The sequence below is a fragment of the Hypomesus transpacificus genome, unplaced genomic scaffold (assembly GCF_021917145.1).
Source record: "Hypomesus transpacificus isolate Combined female unplaced genomic scaffold, fHypTra1 scaffold_31, whole genome shotgun sequence".
NCBI lineage: Eukaryota > Metazoa > Chordata > Actinopteri > Osmeriformes > Osmeridae > Hypomesus > Hypomesus transpacificus.
The window spans coordinates 668,903-687,066 of NW_025813837.1; the positions used below are offsets into that span (position 1 = coordinate 668,903).

General features: G+C 41.1%; 1 protein-coding gene across 1 annotated transcript in view; it reads left to right on the forward strand.

The window, feature by feature from the left end:
- adamts3 (ADAM metallopeptidase with thrombospondin type 1 motif, 3) overlaps nt 1–18,164 on the forward strand; it is a 38,250-nt gene extending 20,086 nt beyond the window's left edge. Inside the window, exons 6-22 of the mRNA XM_047015947.1 lie at nt 1,853–1,936; nt 2,312–2,468; nt 3,540–3,645; nt 4,240–4,383; nt 5,294–5,426; nt 5,885–5,998; nt 6,088–6,233; nt 6,479–6,654; nt 7,352–7,485; nt 7,875–7,998; nt 11,933–12,013; nt 14,035–14,198; nt 14,634–14,790; nt 14,901–15,033; nt 15,741–15,948; nt 16,559–16,676; nt 17,036–18,164. Coding sequence (XP_046871903.1) covers nt 1,853–1,936; nt 2,312–2,468; nt 3,540–3,645; nt 4,240–4,383; nt 5,294–5,426; nt 5,885–5,998; nt 6,088–6,233; nt 6,479–6,654; nt 7,352–7,485; nt 7,875–7,998; nt 11,933–12,013; nt 14,035–14,198; nt 14,634–14,790; nt 14,901–15,033; nt 15,741–15,948; nt 16,559–16,676; nt 17,036–17,544 — 2,688 coding nt within the window. The 3' untranslated portion in view covers nt 17,545–18,164. The remainder of the gene's footprint in view (nt 1–1,852; nt 1,937–2,311; nt 2,469–3,539; nt 3,646–4,239; nt 4,384–5,293; nt 5,427–5,884; nt 5,999–6,087; nt 6,234–6,478; nt 6,655–7,351; nt 7,486–7,874; nt 7,999–11,932; nt 12,014–14,034; nt 14,199–14,633; nt 14,791–14,900; nt 15,034–15,740; nt 15,949–16,558; nt 16,677–17,035) is intronic.

Consider the following 18,164-nt stretch of genomic DNA (forward strand, 5'->3'; position numbering starts at 1 on the left):
TCTCCTCTCTCTGTCTCTGGCTGTCTTTCCTCTCTCTCTCTCTCTCTCTCTCTCTCTCTCTCTCTCTCTCTCTCTCCACTTCTTCCCTCCCCCTTTTGTGGCCACAATACCCTCTTTGTTTGAAGCGAATCCAAGCACTGGCGTTCGTAAGGTTTCTGCTGAGCTGTTGGGGCGCCATGCTGTCATTCTGCTCTTCCTCTCAACATGTCAGGAGAGAACGCCCACACAAAAGTCCCCATAAACAATGAGAGATTTACATGGGGATTGACATCTCTACTTTCCTGTAACCCGCCATTAATTCTGTCACCATCTGTTGGGAATAATGTGCCCCCAAACCCAAACAGACTACAAGATGCAAAACAATATTGCACAATTTTGGACTAAAATACATCAATGAACAGCTACCTACTTTTCCCAAGAAAACGATTTCAAGCTCAAAACGTGCCAATTGTTATATCAGGAACTCCAAAGATGACCAAGGGAATGTTTATTGGAGAACAATTAAACAGGCCATTACTGGAATTTGTTTTAACATTTAAAGTTTGGCAGTATGATCAGCCCTGGCCTTAGCTTGTCACGCAGCTGATCTGCTTGGGATGTGAAATGACACATTTGTGTTGTGCTTCGTCAGCATGTCAATATGCGCATCCAGAAACATCTTAATCAATGTCAATGTGGAACACCCACAGACTGGCCGACGGCGTTAACGCGTACAACAGCAGAGCCACTTGTACATCTTGTAAATGATATCAAGGGTTTACTTTGACCTATTCTATCCTGAACTACATTATCAACAAGGGTTTACTTTGACCTGTTCTATCCTGAACTACATTATCAACAAGCATGTGTGCTCCCAGGCATGTGGTTTATCACTTTGTGGCCTAAAATATAGTTTTTCATTTGACATCCTGTTCCCTTTTGGAAAACATTGGTGCAACAATGCACATACTTTGGAAGAGAAATCCTCAGGCTAGGGAAAATAGTGGTGATGCCAGTGGAGGTTGTGTACTGTGACATTGTACGTTATATTGTACTCTAGAAAACAGGGTTTCACCAAGATATTTTGTGAAGTTTGTGCGATTGTGCCTTCAATCTCCCTAGCAGTGTATACAAAGTAGGATATAGAATCAATATGTTTAACAGGAGAAGCGTTTCTCATATCATATTAGCATGCTTACTCTGGCAGTCATGATATCAATGAAATCTTTGATGATACATTTTCAAATACAGTGTTGGGCTATGAATGGTTGAATAAGATGCCATTCAGCACCTTGAACTGCCCTTCTAACGTACTTAAGATGCACTTTTGAATGATCAATCTACATGTTGGTATGGGAAACAGATGTAACTACATCCTTAGAAAGTCACGATGCAACCTTTCATGCATCGTCCAACCATCATAATCGGGAAACCGAACCCAGATCATTAGGAGAACCAGATTTGCCACTGTAGTGCCCATTGTATTGTGAATACAGTGCCTTGACTACACTTGGGCGGGCATTATTCTTGCAGCTTTCTCCGATGGCAAACAAGTGGTATATCTAATCACGTGTATTTCTTATCAAGCATCAACTGTGATTCCACTAAAAGACTAGAATATATAAAAAAATTTAGATACATACTTATATTATTTGATTGCAGTGATAGTTACCAGGATGATAAACAAAATAAATAAAAAAAATATATTTATATCTAGTAGAGCACCAGACTAGTGAAGATGTAGACAGTAGAATTAATGTGTTTTAAAGTGTCTTAAGAGTATGCTGAAAGACCCATAAACTTTGAGGAAGGAGCAACTGTATTTTGTTTTTTAATTGGCTGTTTCCTTTCATATCTCTCTTGTCTCTCCCAGGTAAATGAGATCTACCATGACGACTCACTGGGTATCCATATTAATGTGGTCTTGGTGCGGATGATCATGCTGGGCTATGCCAAGGTGAGATGAATGAAAGGTTGAATTATTCACCCTGTTCCATGTACCAAATGTTAAGTTGGCAGTAATTCATTCAATGGAGACTTTTGTCTCATTAGACCAGAGAATATGAATGGCAATGCATGTATTGTCTTACTTGATATATGATATAAAATACATATGGTAAATATTTTCATTGTGTATACATCTGATCTTATTTACGAATTACATGGTCCTATATGACCAATATGCAGGGCTAGCTGTAAATGTTATTCATTTAGTTTGTGTTTAGTACACCAATGCAATTCTGCAGAGGCATCCGTTTTAGTCACCTTCGGGAGGTTGGGTGGTGCCGGTCTGTTGCTCATGTTGGTCTCGAACGTCACTCTCCCCTGCCAGTCCATCAGCCTCATCGAGAGAGGCAATCCATCGAGGAGTCTGGAGAACGTGTGTCGCTGGGCTTTCGTGCAGCAGAAAGCTGACCCGGACCACTCGGAGCACCACGACCATGCCATCTTTCTCACCAGGCAGGGGTTCGGCCCCACCGGCATGCAGGGTGAGGGAACCCACACGGAATGAATGACATTAACATTGAATGATGTGGGGGTTGGGGGTTGTGGAGGTAAAACAGCTGGACAGGTGAGGGTGATTGGCCACAGACATCTGCCTCATGTATTTCAGGTGTTTTCTCAAATGAATACAGATGGATATGTGTTTGTGGAAGGGGACCAACTAAAACTACTGAGCCTAAATAGGTCACCATTTTTCAGTTTTGGGACAAAGCCTCTAAACGGCAATGAAAATATATTTTTTATCAGTACTGTGCTTTGAAGCTCATCACTGAACTGACTGAATGCACACTTATAGTTGAACAAACATTTGGTTAGTCAGAAATCTGACTAAATATTTGATAAAATATGTCAAATCAGACTCACTCACTGAAACACACACTGATGTCAAAAGCTTTTATTTTACAGAGAGTGCACAACGATGACAATTAGAAAACTCCTATCTGAACGTCGGCTCACTAAATCTTGTGTCAAACACCACATCCATGGTAGCGTACTACCCCGCTTACAATAATCATTTGTGTCGATTTGTGTACAGAACTGCACAATCCCACTGGACCCATCCCAGGATTTAGAGACACTGTTAGACCCCATCTGTTGCCAATCTAGTGTCCTCAATACCCCCAATATAGCCTTTCAACATGTAAAACATTTGAATACACATTCAAAAGTAGCAAGCAAATCAACTCGCTCGTTAAAAAAAATCGTTCATATTTCTAAATCCAATTGTATGCCTCATCTGGGAGTGTTCTGAGACGCGTTTGGGTTGGTTGTCACTCTAATGGGTTGTCATGGTGTGAATAATGTAGGTAATCTCTGCTGTAGACCTGTGGAGAGGCTTTGGGGGATGTGACCGCCCAGGCCCACTGGCCTCTTTTGAACAGAGCAGCTGGCAGCGTCAATTATTTGTCTCCTGCCATCTTTGTCTCTTTCGCCGTCTTGCCCCCTCCTAGTCTACACCCCGTCCTCTCCGTCATTTCATCACCTCGCCTCCTCCTTCCTCGTTGTCGCCTCTCTGTACCTTACAGTCCCTCCTCCCTCTCTTCCTGTCGTTGCAGGCTACGCCCCTGTGACAGGCATGTGCCACCCCGTACGGAGCTGCACCCTGAACCACGAAGACGGCTTCTCCTCCGCCTTCGTGGTGGCCCATGAGACAGGGCACGTGTAGGTTCTCCAATGAGAGTCTGTGTGCTGTCTTTGTTCTGTGAGCGGGAATGCATTATGGTTGTGTGCCTTGTACATGCGTGGACGCGGGTATGTGCGTTTGAGTTCCCTTGCGGGTGTCTGTATGAATGAAAAATCCTTACTTATAGGGATTTGTGTCTCCTAAGTGAGATGACATTTTTCAGAATAATAAGCACACAATGTTTTCACCAGTGTGAATGCCTTCAGACTCCATTGCCATAAATGACCTTTCTGCATAATAGCCTTAAGCAATGGACTGGTGAGACTCGCTTCTTTTAATGCTATTGTTTATTTACCGACCAACACATTTACCAAACCCCGTATCCAGGGTGACACTAATTTGAGTTAGCGAATAATTACTTTTCCGTTCACGGTGAGAGGACGTGAATGGATGCAAATGAGTGTCCATATGTACTAATGTACATGTGTTTTGTGTGTGGATTTGCCTGCGGGGCGAGGAAATGCACTCACCCAGTTTGTTGCGCAATGCATGCTGTACATTTGAGTGAATACAACCCACACTAAATGTAATCGCCATGATTTAGCCGCTCTTGTGTGTTGTGCTGGTGGCAGGCTGGGGATGGAACATGACGGACAGGGGAACCGCTGTGGAGACGAGACAACCATGGGCAGTGTCATGGCTCCCCTGGTCCAGGCTGCCTTCCATCGCTACCATTGGTCAATGTGCAGTGGTCAGGAACTGAAGAGATACATCCAGTAAGTGTCATTTAAAAAATAAATAAATAAATAACATTTATTTAAGCAGGCCGAATCATTAAGACCAAATTCATATTTTCAGTGATGGCCTGGCAAGTACTTTCTGATGTTACGCGTTACTTATGTCACTTACAGAAGGTTTCAAAAGACAAGGCGTCCTTAAAAACGTGTATTTTAAATGCAGCCCGAATTCAAAATGAGTCCAATAAATTATCCATCCACACGATACCAGACAATACCCCAAATTAGCAAACCAAACCATGATCATATCTTTCCTCTGCTACCAGAGTGTAAACTAATAGTTTACAGTTTGTGTGATGAAGACTACTTGATTACAAGCCATGTCGTGAAAGATTAGTGCAGCAATGAAACATGAAATATATTGAATGTTCCACACGAGTAATCGGTGGTTTCAGTATTGAATAGTTGATTATCATAATAATCGATAGTCCCAGCTTTAGCCATGCATGTGCACTGTAATAATATCATTGACTGCAGGCTTTGGTTTTCATTTACAAATATTGGATTTTCCAGTGGCACCGAGCATGTATGATTAATAGGTGGAGTGTGCTCATTTATTCTGCGAGTATATCCAGAGGTGATGGCAATCAATTGTATGGATTGAAATTATTTTGAAGGTTCGCTCTCCTGTGTAGACCTAATGAACCCTGGGTCTGCGACAAACCTCCAGCCCACGAATGAGAACAAGTAGATGTTTATCTGTATCTGTACAAGACAAATCCACCATCTTGACAATAATCATCCGTCTTCGCTGCATTGTTTCTGTGTTTTAAATGTTAGACACTATTGCCGTCAATGTTCGATATAGTCAATAGTCAATATTTTGCGCTACAAATCTAGTGAATGCTGTTCATTGTTTTAGTCTTCAGTGATTGTCTGTGTCTTACAGTTCCTATGACTGTCTCCTCGATGACCCCTTTAAACACGATTGGCCCCAATTACCTGAACTTCCTGGCATCAACTACTCCATGGATGAGCAGTGTCGATTTGACTTTGGAGTGGGATACAAAATCTGCACCTCAGTGAGTGGAACTGCAGGAACTAACTCTGATATCACTGGACAACTGGACCTTTCTTTTTGAATGTTGCTCTATTTTGACACGTCTCACAATTATGTGACCTTTTCCTCTTGACAGTATATTGCTTAAGTCAATGTTTACCCAAATTTGACCAAAATGTGTAGCACTGCATGTCATTGCGCTCTTGTTCTACTGTATGAGGTTTTTTACATTTAGCTCTTGTTTTTAAATTTACCCTATTACGGTGGTCAGTCAATTCTCTTCAGTAACATGTTCCCCAGTCCTGTTCAATATTATATACATATAAACACAGTATATATATATCAAAATAAAGTTATGCATTGAGATTGGCTCTTCCCTTTTGACAGTAGTGCTTAGCTGTGTAAGCTTCCTGGTTGTTTACATTCCAGGTTGAAAATGGCTGCCAAGCGATGAAATGTTTTCACTCTCCCCTCTCCTAGTTTCGCACATTCGACCCATGTAAGCAGTTGTGGTGTAGTCACCCGGACAACCCGTACTTCTGCAAGACCAAGAAAGGCCCCCCCCTCGATGGGACAGAATGTGCACCCGGCAAAGTGAGTCCAATCCGTTTCTTCCCCTACGACGGTGGTCTCCCCTTTGTTATGGTGACTGAGTCTCTCCTCCATCCCTCAAACTCGCACAGTGGTGCTACAAAGGTCACTGCATGTGGAAGAACGCCAACCAGGTGAAGCAAGATGGCGCCTGGGGTTCCTGGAGCAAGTATGGCTCCTGTTCACGTTCCTGTGGTACCGGAGTCCGCTTCCGAACGCGCCAATGTAACACCCCGTCGTAAGTGTAACCAATACGCAGATTTGCATATCTTTCATAGTTAGCGTGCATTACTTTGAAAGTCAGATCTTCTGTGGGCAGACTGTAGTGCTATACATTTTCATGTGCAAACCACTGCAGTAGTTGCATCATTAGTTTAATCTAAAGCAAATGCAGTTTGTTCACATGATTCAAAATAAACACACAAACACCTAGATCGTGTACTTCATCTGATTCGACATTGGTCTTTTACCCCCAAAAAACAGCCCTTCGAACGGAGGCCAGGATTGTCCGGGCGTGAACTTTGACTACCAGCTCTGCAACACTAACGACTGCCTCAAGCACTTTGAGGACTTCAGGGCCCAGCAGTGCCAGCTCCGCAACTCCCACTTTGAGTACCAGAACAGCAAACACCACTGGCTGCCCTACGAGCATCCAGACTGTAAGTGTGAGATGGTACCCAGGGTTCTCGTTTTCCTCCGCTGCCCTGGCTTCTCCGACCTTTGAGTATGGCTGCTGGGGCTGGGGGTGGGAGGGTGAGTGGGTGTGGGGTGGGGGGGGGGTGCTTGAAGGCAGTTCGTCACAGGGAGTACAGCCTAATCAAAAGACACACTAGATGTGCTGTTGAAAGCACTAACCGCAATGCACAGGATCTACATTACCCTCACGTTGTGCTCTACACTCTTGATCTGGTTGTGTGTGTGTGTGGGTGTGTGTGTGTGAGTGTGTGTGTGTGTGTGTGTGTAGGGGGGGTTGAGATGCAGACGCCGGTGTGTGAATGTGACAATGTTTGCTCCTAATCTCAGTTGAGTGTACTAAGAAAGATCTCCAAGAAGAATTCTTGGCCCTTTGAGATGGGACACCACTGTGAAAACACCCACATTGGCTTGCAATATACTTTCATGATACCACTTCTCATGGAGATGATTATGCTGGCTTAATGCAGGATCACTAGGAAACAGCCAAGAGGAACAAAACCACAAAAAAAAAACTAATAAAAACTTATAGTGTCCATCTTTCCCTTTTTTCCCCAGTTTCTGAAGGCAAGTGGTATAAGGGCCTTTAAAGTAAAAGTTTTATTGTAATGTTTTGTGTTCAAAGGTATCTAGTTTCATGGTTTTCTATTGTACTTATTCTAGCTAATAGGAGATGTCATCTGTACTGCCAGTCCAAGGAAACAGGTGACGTGGCCTACATGAAGCTGCTGGTGCATGATGGGACACGGTGTTCCTATAAAGACCCTTACAGCATCTGTGTGCGTGGAGAATGTGTGGTAAGCCGAATGTGTGTTTTCAAAAAGGTAATTCTTTTCCAGACTGAAAAACATTCACCTCCTGAGTCTGTCATGTGTGTTGATCTTGTTTATAGTAAGTTAGAAAACAGTACAATTATTGATATGAAGTTTGTTTTTATGAACCACAAAATATTTTTGCCTCAGAGCCTCTCTGATGACAAATTGTTGCAGCCAGTCGTCTTTTGCCAATAGCAAATGAAGCATTGTCCAAACTGTAAATTGTCGGTTGGCAGCTGATCAACAGTCAGCTGGCCAAGACTTGCCAGGAAATATCCTCGTCAGATAACAGTTCCCATGCCTTCACATCCAATTATTTTTATCCAAACAGTTAAAGACGAAACGCATGTGTATGTGATTGTTCTCCTCAGAAAGTCGGATGTGACAAAGAAATTGGGTCCAACAAAGTGGAGGATAAATGTGGCGTTTGCGGAGGCGACAACTCCCACTGCCGCACGGTCAAAGGAACGTTCACTCGAACTCCCAAAAAAGCTGGTAGGTGACATGCTACATCTAAACGAATCGCAATCCCCAATGCTCGTGATTTTCTTTTATGCACCTGTCCTCTCACTTTGTTTCTCAATGTCCACGTTTTTGCATTACGTTGAGGAATGCCTAAATACAATCCAAGAATGCGGGCTGCCTGTCAAACATATCTAGGGTTGTTGTTTTGAAGTGGGACATTTATATATGTGTGCGGTACTAATATGTGTATAAACAGTACATGTTTATGTGTACTGTACAGGTATTTATGGTTTGCATTCGTATTTCTTCCCAATTATAATACCAGTGCTGACTTGCCCAGGGACTGCATGGGATAATGACCTCTTCAGTTTACCCTGGCACATTTATCGACATGTTTACTTGACTGTGTTTTTATCCAAATCACTGTGCATTATCTATATAAAAAAAAAGGCTGAACAAACTATATGCCTGACCTGCCTAAACTATGTGCACAGCAGAGCAACTGCTGCCCCTTAAATCCTGACATTTCATTCCAGGTCTCAAGGTCATACTAACTTACTTACACAAATTCTCCTCACCTGATAAATGAGCGTACCATGTAGGCTGAGGACTTACCGCAGTGGCCTGGGTTCGAATCTGTGCCCTTTGCTGAGTGTCTTCCTCTTCCTTTCTCTCTGTCTCCCTGCCTATCCTGTTACACTTCACTTACAAACTGTCTTAAAAGAAAGTGAACAAATGGCAGAAAAAAAACATTTTTAAACCCTCACTTCACAGACCACATGGAGCATGGTTTTCCAAACCTGCCAGGGCCTCCATCACTGAATCTGCTGTCTTCCGAGAGAAAATATACTTTCTGTTTTCTCAAGTTATCTCAACATCTTCACCCCTTGTGGATGTTTGTTTATTATTATTTTGTGTTAAAAGTATTTACGGGGTGGTACCCACTATGTCGTAAATATCCAGAACATCCACAGAGAATTCACAGTTGGCTCCTGACTTTTCTCCTGAATCTGATCAGGTCAGGGCTGTTATGTCAGAACATTTGGATCGATAGGGCCATGCTACCCTGAACATGACATGCATGAATAGCCCTATAAGGCATGGAGCTACATACATAGCTCTGATCAACTGCAGAATGGTAGGGTTAGTAGGGTTTTTGTCAGAAAGGCAGACTTTTTGAGGCGGCCAAAGTAGCCAACGACCGCCTAGTTTCCTGCCTAAACTCAGCTCTTCATTTACAACAGACAGTATTGCTGTCTGTTACAACATGAATATGAGCAATGACAATTATACAATACTATTTTCATCTTAAGAATGTAATAGTGACTTTAGCACTTTGAACTACCAAACAACAGGATAGCCGACCATCCTCAAATGAGATTCGCTAGATGAAGTAGTCTAATTGATATTCTTTAGTTATCAACCTGTGCCTGAATTTCATCCAGGTTCTTTTGTCAGAGAAAGTTAAGGTAATTCCCCCCCTTGTGTTTTCAGTAATGTATGCCTAAACAATTTACATTTTGAATATACTGTGCCTCGGTCAAGTACTGTAATGTCAAATTAAATCAAAGTCTTGACAGTTGACCGCTTTGCTGCTGTAGTAACTTAATCTTACCTTTTTCTAGACAAGCAGTTGTGAATATAAATATAATTCTACAATCCCAAATATTTGATACTAATATGCAAAGCAAGTTTTCATTTAACAAGAGAAGAGACTTGAATATGTATCTATGAGTTTTAACTAGCCTATCGGCACAGTAGTGTTATAGGCAATGTTTTGAACATCTTTAAAAAATTGTTGTTTTATTCATTGGCATCATAGATGTGGCATTTTGTTGTCCAAGCTGTTCCTTCCTTAAGTGACTTACAACAGGGTTGTTGATATCAAGCATTTGAAAAAAAAAAGTCTACATATGCTAACTTGTACACCTTCCAAGACTCAAATTAGATGAATTCTCATTACTGCCACCCACATGGCACACGCATACTGCAGGACTGGGATGATGAGACACCAACAGATTTGTTAGTAGGACTGTTGCTATTATTATACTTTGTTGACAAATGCCAAGCCAAGGTAGCTAATGAGGAAGATGAAGTCATGCGGGTGATTTCTTTTTTGGTGCAAATGTCTAATGTCAACTCTTAACATGAATTTCCTATGTGGATCATAACGCATAATAATATTAAGGTGATAGACTGACAGAATGTGATGGTTAAATGACTTTGAAAAGGTTCAGTGAGGTCTTCATAAATCCATTCATAATGCGTACATTCAAATAATCTTTGAGCAAGATTTATGTAGTAACCACACAGTGAATAAGTTCGATTTATAATATAATGTGATACATGTAAAGGGTTACATAGACCACAATATGCAATTCCCTGTTAAATTCTCCAGGACTTGCCCGTGAATGTACAATATGTAAGCATCATAAAGGATTTATCAAGATTGAATTTAGCCTAACCAAAACCACATTGAAATAACATCTAAACTCTAACTGTCTTGTGTAACACTAATCACTCACATTTTTTAACAGGAAAACAGTTAAGCAAGAGATGCCAAAAAGAAACCCCTTTGTTGGAAAACACAATCTGCAAGTATCCAGTGTTGCCTGATCTAACTGTTCTTCCTTCCTCTTTGTACTGTTTTTCCTTCAACTAACTGCTCATACAGCTACTACAAGTCATTTAGCAAGGTTAAAACAGGGAGGTGAGCAAATACCGTATCACAATAATTTTCTTTTGTGGCTCATAGACATTATGTTAGCATTAGACCATCATTAAGTACAGATAAAGTATTCAAGGTTCAATGGATTACTCAATACAGTTAGTGTCATTGTACGGGGTATACTAAATCAAGTATATTATTCTACGTATATGACACATACATTATAACATAACAGTAGTTGACTTAGGCATGACTGTCTGCTGCCATGGTAATAGCAGTATTCCTCTTCCAAATGTGCCAGCAGTTTGTGGAAGCCATTTAGGTTGAATTGGTAGTATTATTTCCTTGGGGACACTTCAGACATAACACACACAAAACAACATCTGGGAACATTTCCCTCTAACCAGAATGAAATCAGCATAAATATATTTTGATCACACCCAATGAAACACAAAGGTTATGAGTGTTAAATCTGAACCAACACTAATTCTGGTCCTGCAAGAAAAAATGCAAGTTTGCACAACAAATTCAAATGTGTTTTCTAGGAATCAGAAGTGTCACTCCTGCCAAGGCGAAAAGATATTCACACAAGAGTCATGCAAATTCTGCCATGACTGTTTGCTTACTTTTTCTAATGCAAATACCTTTTCTTCTGCTACACTAATCAAAACACTTCAAATCCGGTAGCCAAAGAAAAAACAATGAAGAACCAGAAAACACTTCATAGACAACTAACCAATTTATTTGATTTGAAGGGAAGACGAGAGGAGCGTTCTCCCTACCTAAAGGAGCGCGAAATGTGTGCCTCAATGAAACCGAGGATTCTAGAAATGTGTTTGGTAAGTCTTGGAAGGTTTGCAGAGCGGTGGACATTATGTGAATAGAAAACGAAGACAGCTTTGTAGCTCTTGCTGTGCTTTGCGGAAATATGGCTCAAGGTCCTTTCATTTATTTCTCCCATTACTGTTAACGGCATCAGTGTATGTCTGAATTTACCATCGACATTGACAATTAGATTAGTACTTTTACTTCACTGTAATGAACGGAAATGAATGAAGAGCTTTTTTTTTGCCATGCGTCAGCCTGTTGTACTACATTGTACTTCATAGACTTCTCTGGCCATTGATTGATGCCATCGAAGTAACGATTTTTTCCAAAATGAAAAAATCACCAGATCACAGTGATGTCCACCTCTGCAAACTTATGAACAATTATTTTGGTTCCTGCTAACTAACCTGCTTCTTTTATCTTTCCCAAATTATTTTGCTTCTTCTGCTGATACACATACGTGCAAAGGTTACCTTAAGATGTTTCTCATTCCACCTGGGGCTAGACATATGATCATCCAAGAACACGAGGCTTCCCCTCATATTCTTGGTAAGTGTGAGTCCTTCTGTTGAATGTTTGATGGCAAATTAAGATGAACTCGAATGGGCATAAATTAATTGTAATGAATATTAACTATTGCTTATTGAAGTATGCATACTACTCATACAGAATGTCCTCCAGAGTTTTTTGTTTTGTGACAGCATCTTGCTGTCTCTTACATAACGGGACTCTGTTAAAAAGCAACAACAACACAGTGCCGTTCAAAATAGATCTTTTCTTTTAGCTGCTCAGTGTTGCAGCAATATTAACCACATTTTTTTGTTCGATTTTTAATCTAAATATCTGGCTGAAAGGCGCTACATGTGACCCTGTGAGTCTGGTAAAGTGGAGTTCAGAAACTCGGGCAGCAAACATTGAGAAGCCTAGTATTTACACATACATTTAGCCTACTGAACAGCTTTGAGCTATGTGTGTGGCTGCCTGATATATTTACGTGTTGTCATATCTATATGACATATCTATTCTGTCTACAGAATTCTTGATAGTACTATCATACAGCAAGTTAATGCCGCCATGTTTCCATGGTTTTAGCCTCAGCAAGTGGGAATGTTTAATTCGCCCAGTTTCCCCCCTCTTGTTGCTGTGATACTTGTGAGGATTCTTTCAAGCATTTCAAGGAACAAAACTTTCAGCCAGCCCAAAATGTACAATGCACACACAGTGACTTAAAGTCAAATCAGTAGGAAAGCTGATAACATCAAAATGAAATATTGTACGGCTACAATAGAAAAGGAAATGTTAATTTTGATCTCCAATTTCTCCAAAAGTCTCTTCAATATGGAGATTTGTAGCTAAATGCATTTGAAAAGCAGTCATGGCTAAATATAATTGTGTGCCTCATTGCCCAGGTGCAAACTCCATATCTGTCAAAGGGACAATAATTCACACTCAAATAATCTCTTCATTTAGCTGACGATTTATCCAAAGCAACATACGGGAGGATTTTTGAACCTGTGATTCAGATGCAGTCAAATGTTCTGCCTCTGAGCTTTACCCATCCCCAGACTCAAAGACAAGTCTGTTTCATCCCAACTGTGCACTAGCTCACTCCTCATGGAACCATCTAGATTTCTTGATTGAAATAGCTTGGTAATGTTTTCTCAGGAAAACCAGAACTTTGCACTGAAACAAACCCTCCGTACCCAGCCTGTAGAGACAGCTCTTCTTCCCTGCTCAAATAGAAAGTGCATTGATGCATAGCACATTGAAGCGTATTCATTATGGTGTCACCTATCATAAGGTGACAGTTATTGATGGATAAAGATTAAGATATGCCTGACACAGTTGTTCATTTGCTCTGGTAGTCTTGTCATGTCCAACTGTGTCCCCATACTGAGTCATTGGTCAGGATGTCATGCATGTCAACAGAAATCTTACCTACTGTAGATGTTAGTATAAAATAAGACATTTAATAAACAGACCAATGAATCATATCGATGGACATAAGTATGTATAGAGTAGATATAGAATATCTACACATCTTTCCCAAAAAATCTACTCTACAGCCTGAATTAATAAATTACTTTTCACACCTGTGAAATGTTGTGGCGTATTATGTGTAGCTAATTGGATTTTCTGTTTATTAACTTGGAATCCAGGCTGTAAAGTTGAATACATAATATTATTCCTATTATTTCAAATCATATACATACACTGTGTGTGTGTGTATGTATGTATAGACAGTATATATACATTATATATACTGTAAATAATAAATACAATATATATGCATACAAATATACATATATTTGTATAGAATATATACAAAACTAACTATAAATACTTAGAATACAGTAGTTCCCAATTTAAGTGGTGAGATTTCTGCATTGTGAAAATGTTGAATTATAATTCAAATGAACGATAATGATAGAATTATACAAATATGACTATTCTTGTTGTATATTTCTGTTTTGATCTAGCTATATATGGATATTGATCAAACAACTTTTTTTAAGGGCATGGTAAACAAAATAGAATGTCATTAGCTCCTAACAAATGATTGATTGCAGCCATCAAGAACCAAGCAACAGGGCATTACATTCTGAATGGTAAGGGAGAGGAAGCCAAGTCTAAGAGCTTCATCGACCTGGGCGTGGAATGGGACTACATCATTGAGGATGACGTGGAGACTTTGCATACGGATGGACCATTACACGACGCAGTGGTTGTTCTGGTAACTATCATTGGTCCTTTCCCTAGTTAGTGTTGATACACTACATCTCATTAAAACTGTACATGACAAGATTAACCCAACAGCTTAACTCCAAGACAAGTACAGTTTATGAAGTAAAAGCTCTGATCTTGGAAATATTATACATGATAAATGATTTATTATATTATGCAATGAGAACTGTGTGAGACATAGTTTATTGTATAGGTCATAGAAATTATGAGGCTGATGCTTCTTGACAGATGCTCTCAATAAAATGCATTTGTTTTCCTCTGTAAGTTACACACCTGCTCAATATAGACACCTGCTCAGTTAACACTTCAAATCACAGACGGAAGCATTGAGTTTTTCCATGAACTCTTGAGTCCTAAAAAAATCCTGATTACATATTTTACTACTTTAACACATATGACAATTACTCTTTTCTATGTTTTACAGATAATACCTAAGGACAATGAGACCAGGTCCACGCTCATGTATAAATACATAATTCATGAAGACTCTGTGCCAATCAATAACAACAATGTCATCCAGGACGACACCTTTGAGTGGGCTTTGAAGAGTTGGTCTCAATGCTCCAGACCATGTGCTGGAGGTAAAAAATATATATTCATATAAGCTGTTTGAAGTTCAGCAATATCTCAATGTTGGGATTCATGTGATAACCAAACTCAAGCATAGTAAAAGCTTCCTGTTTTGGTGCAGGTTATCAGTACACTAAATACGGATGCAGAAAGAAGGGAGACAGCAAGATGGTCCACCGAGGCTATTGTGATGTCAGTAAGAAGCCCAAACCTATCCGCCGAATGTGTAACCTCCAGGACTGCACCAAGCCACAGTGAGTACCAGGCATTTCACCTGTCTGCCATTAGACAGCATCATATGAAACTCCTCCATGACACCATGTCAACCTGATAGGTTTGACTTGGGAGTGGAATCACTCCAAAACACCATACTTAAAGTAGCTTCAGAGACCCATGCTTCTGAAAGCAGAGAAGGATCAGAAGGGAATACGTTTCCCACTCATGAATGACATGAACTGAACTAACATGAGGAACTTTGACAGAAAATCCAAGGTCTTAGCCTCGTCCCTGCTGGCTGAGTGAGTGAGGATGGGAACGAGGGCTGGTTTGTAACAAAGACGCTCCAAAAGCCAAGAGACATCAAAAGGGATACATCAAACGTTTTTTTGAGGCTGAGCTACTAAGGAAGCATGTAAGCGGACCAACTTCTGCTGGAATAGGTTCTAAGGTTCTTGAAACAGAACCAACTATCCATCTCTCCCACACCCTGCTACTCTCACTCTTTCGTGAACTCAGATGTTAAGCAAAGCTACCCTGAACATATCAAATATTGGTTGCTTTGCTACAACTTCTATGCTATAATTGTTGCAATCAAGATATCGTGAGGCAATGTCACATTTAATCACTGGGTCCCTTTTCAACTTTTTGGGGGGGGGAACTGTTGACCTTGTCCATCTATACTGTACCTCCCAGCTTGTTCTCGTTGAATTTCAGTGATCTATTCGTGTTTGTATTGTTCTAGGTGGATCTCTGAAGAGTGGGAATATTGCACGAAGACCTGCGGCAGCCTTGGTTTCCAGATCCGAACAGTTCGCTGTGTGCAGTTCCTCCACGAGGGGACCAACCGGTCGGTTCACAGCAAGTACTGCAGCGGAGAGAAGCCTGAGAGTCGAAGGCCGTGTAACAGAACGCCTTGCCCAGCCCACTGGAGGACTGCAGACTGGTCAGAGGTATACATCCATGTTTCTTATATACTATTATTATAATTAGACCCATGCGCTGTTCTTATTTGTCCAGAGAAGTTCTCAGAAGTTCGCCAAAAACGTTTGCGGACTTTCTGAAAGTTCTGCAAAGTTTTTTTTTTTAAGGACCTAGCGACGAGCGGTCGCCTTGGAGATGTAGCGATTGACCTTGACAACATGGCGTCTGCTCCAGATTTGTCGTGTTTGATTTGGGATTCTCCCACGTATTGTTGTAGTATATAAGCAACCAAATGTGGACTTTTCGACAAGTCTGCAAACGCTTTGTTGCTTCGATTTGTTCAAACGTTAATCTCTGCTTACAAAGGCGTTTGCAGACCTGTCGAAAAGTCTATATTTGCAGTTTGTTACAATGTCGCTTGTTGACGCTCTAAATACTCAGTTGTTGTCCACCTGGAATGAGGCGGCAGCACCTCTGTAGGTTCCCATGGCCAGCACAGACGCTGGCTCAGGAACGGGAGCATGTGACACTTTTCATGTCGTCGTCTGGACAAGCCTTGGTTTCTTGTCCTAAATGTTGCTGTGACGGCTGTTCCATAGTTTGGACTAAAGCCAGTGTCTTCGTTTGAATCTTGTGCAGTGCTCAGTGACGTGTGGTGAGGGGGTGGAGAAGCGTATCGTTACATGCCGGATTGGAGATCAATGCAACGGAGAGAGGCCAGAGGCCCTAAGACCCTGCAGATCTGGACCTTGCCGTGGTAAGGCACAGGAAAAGACCAGCACAATCTCAGACACGGTTGCTAAAGTGTATTCACTCAGATAGACTGACTGTCTCGATGTGTTTTCATGCAAGTCAGATACCTTTGAGTCATGAAATATACTATATATATATATATATATAAATAGTATACTTATATACTATATATAAATATACTACTATACTTACTTAGAACCATCCCTTTATGAACATTTATTTACCACCATACGGTTTCTGCAGAATCCTGTTTACATGTAAACAGCTACCTAGATAGGTACAGTAAATGCAACTTCATTTGTGACTTAAGTCCAGTCATAAAAATTCTAAATGATAATAGATGCTTTAACCCTTGACTTGCAGATGAACCCTGTAATGGCGATAAATCCATATTTTGCCAAATGGACGTGTTGGCTCGATACTGCTCCATCCCTGGCTACAACAAACTGTGTTGTGACTCCTGCAGCAAGCGCACCGGCACTCTCACGCCACTCCTTATCGAAGCAACAGAGATGGATGAACACGTTCGCTTCGGCTCCGCCTCCAAGCTCCTCGAGATATTAACGGCCTCGGCCTACTCCAACAGCAGCCAGGCCGCTCCTCTCCGTTCCCGCCAAGGCCCGAAAGAACCTCCGAAACCGGGTAGCGCCGCGAAACACATCCCGACGGTCCCCCCAAAAAAAGGCCCCCTGCAGCCGCACGTCTCCCAGAAGTGGGTCCCACCGCACGGCAAGCCGGTGGGCAGGAACGCGCCTGCCATGGCGTCCTCCCACAGCCTCCTGGCTGACCAACAAGCGGACGCCGCCGAGGTTGAAAGGATGGAGCGCGGCAGAGAGACCAGGTGGCCCGCGTTCTCCGAGGTGGTGAGATGAAGCTGAAGCCCCTCCCCTTCTCTGATATTCAGACATCCAGCTTCATACAGGGGTTTCACCTCACCACACCAACACAAATACCAGAAAAACGGAGCGTTTGTGACAGACAAAAAAAAGTGCTGGTTCACTTTCCTGGTTCACTTTCCAAAAACAAACAAAAAAACTAAAACATCCATAATCTTCTCCCCCAACACTTGTCTGGAACTTTACTTTTGGTAAGGCTGTTTGAAGTAAACTGCTCCAAAGATCTTAATAAATGCATATGGACTGAAGCCAAGAGACATTAACAGCAGTACTCCAAATTCTAGTTATATAGAATTTATGCATCTAGTCTAGATGTATAGAATTTAAAGATCCAGTGAATTTGTATGGTTACTGGGACCCTTTATTCCATTACAAATATAGATCTTACAATTATATTTTCATGTCGAACATTCATGTAGAAACTGTGTATGTACTGTATAATTTCAGCATTAGCAGATGTCTGTCGATGTAAAAAAAAAAAAAAAAGAGTCAAAATCTTAAATATGAATCTGCAAACACGATTTGTATAATGAAAATAACTATTTGTGCTGTTTAACATGATGGCATTTCATACTTTTTAAACGCTTTCAGTTCTA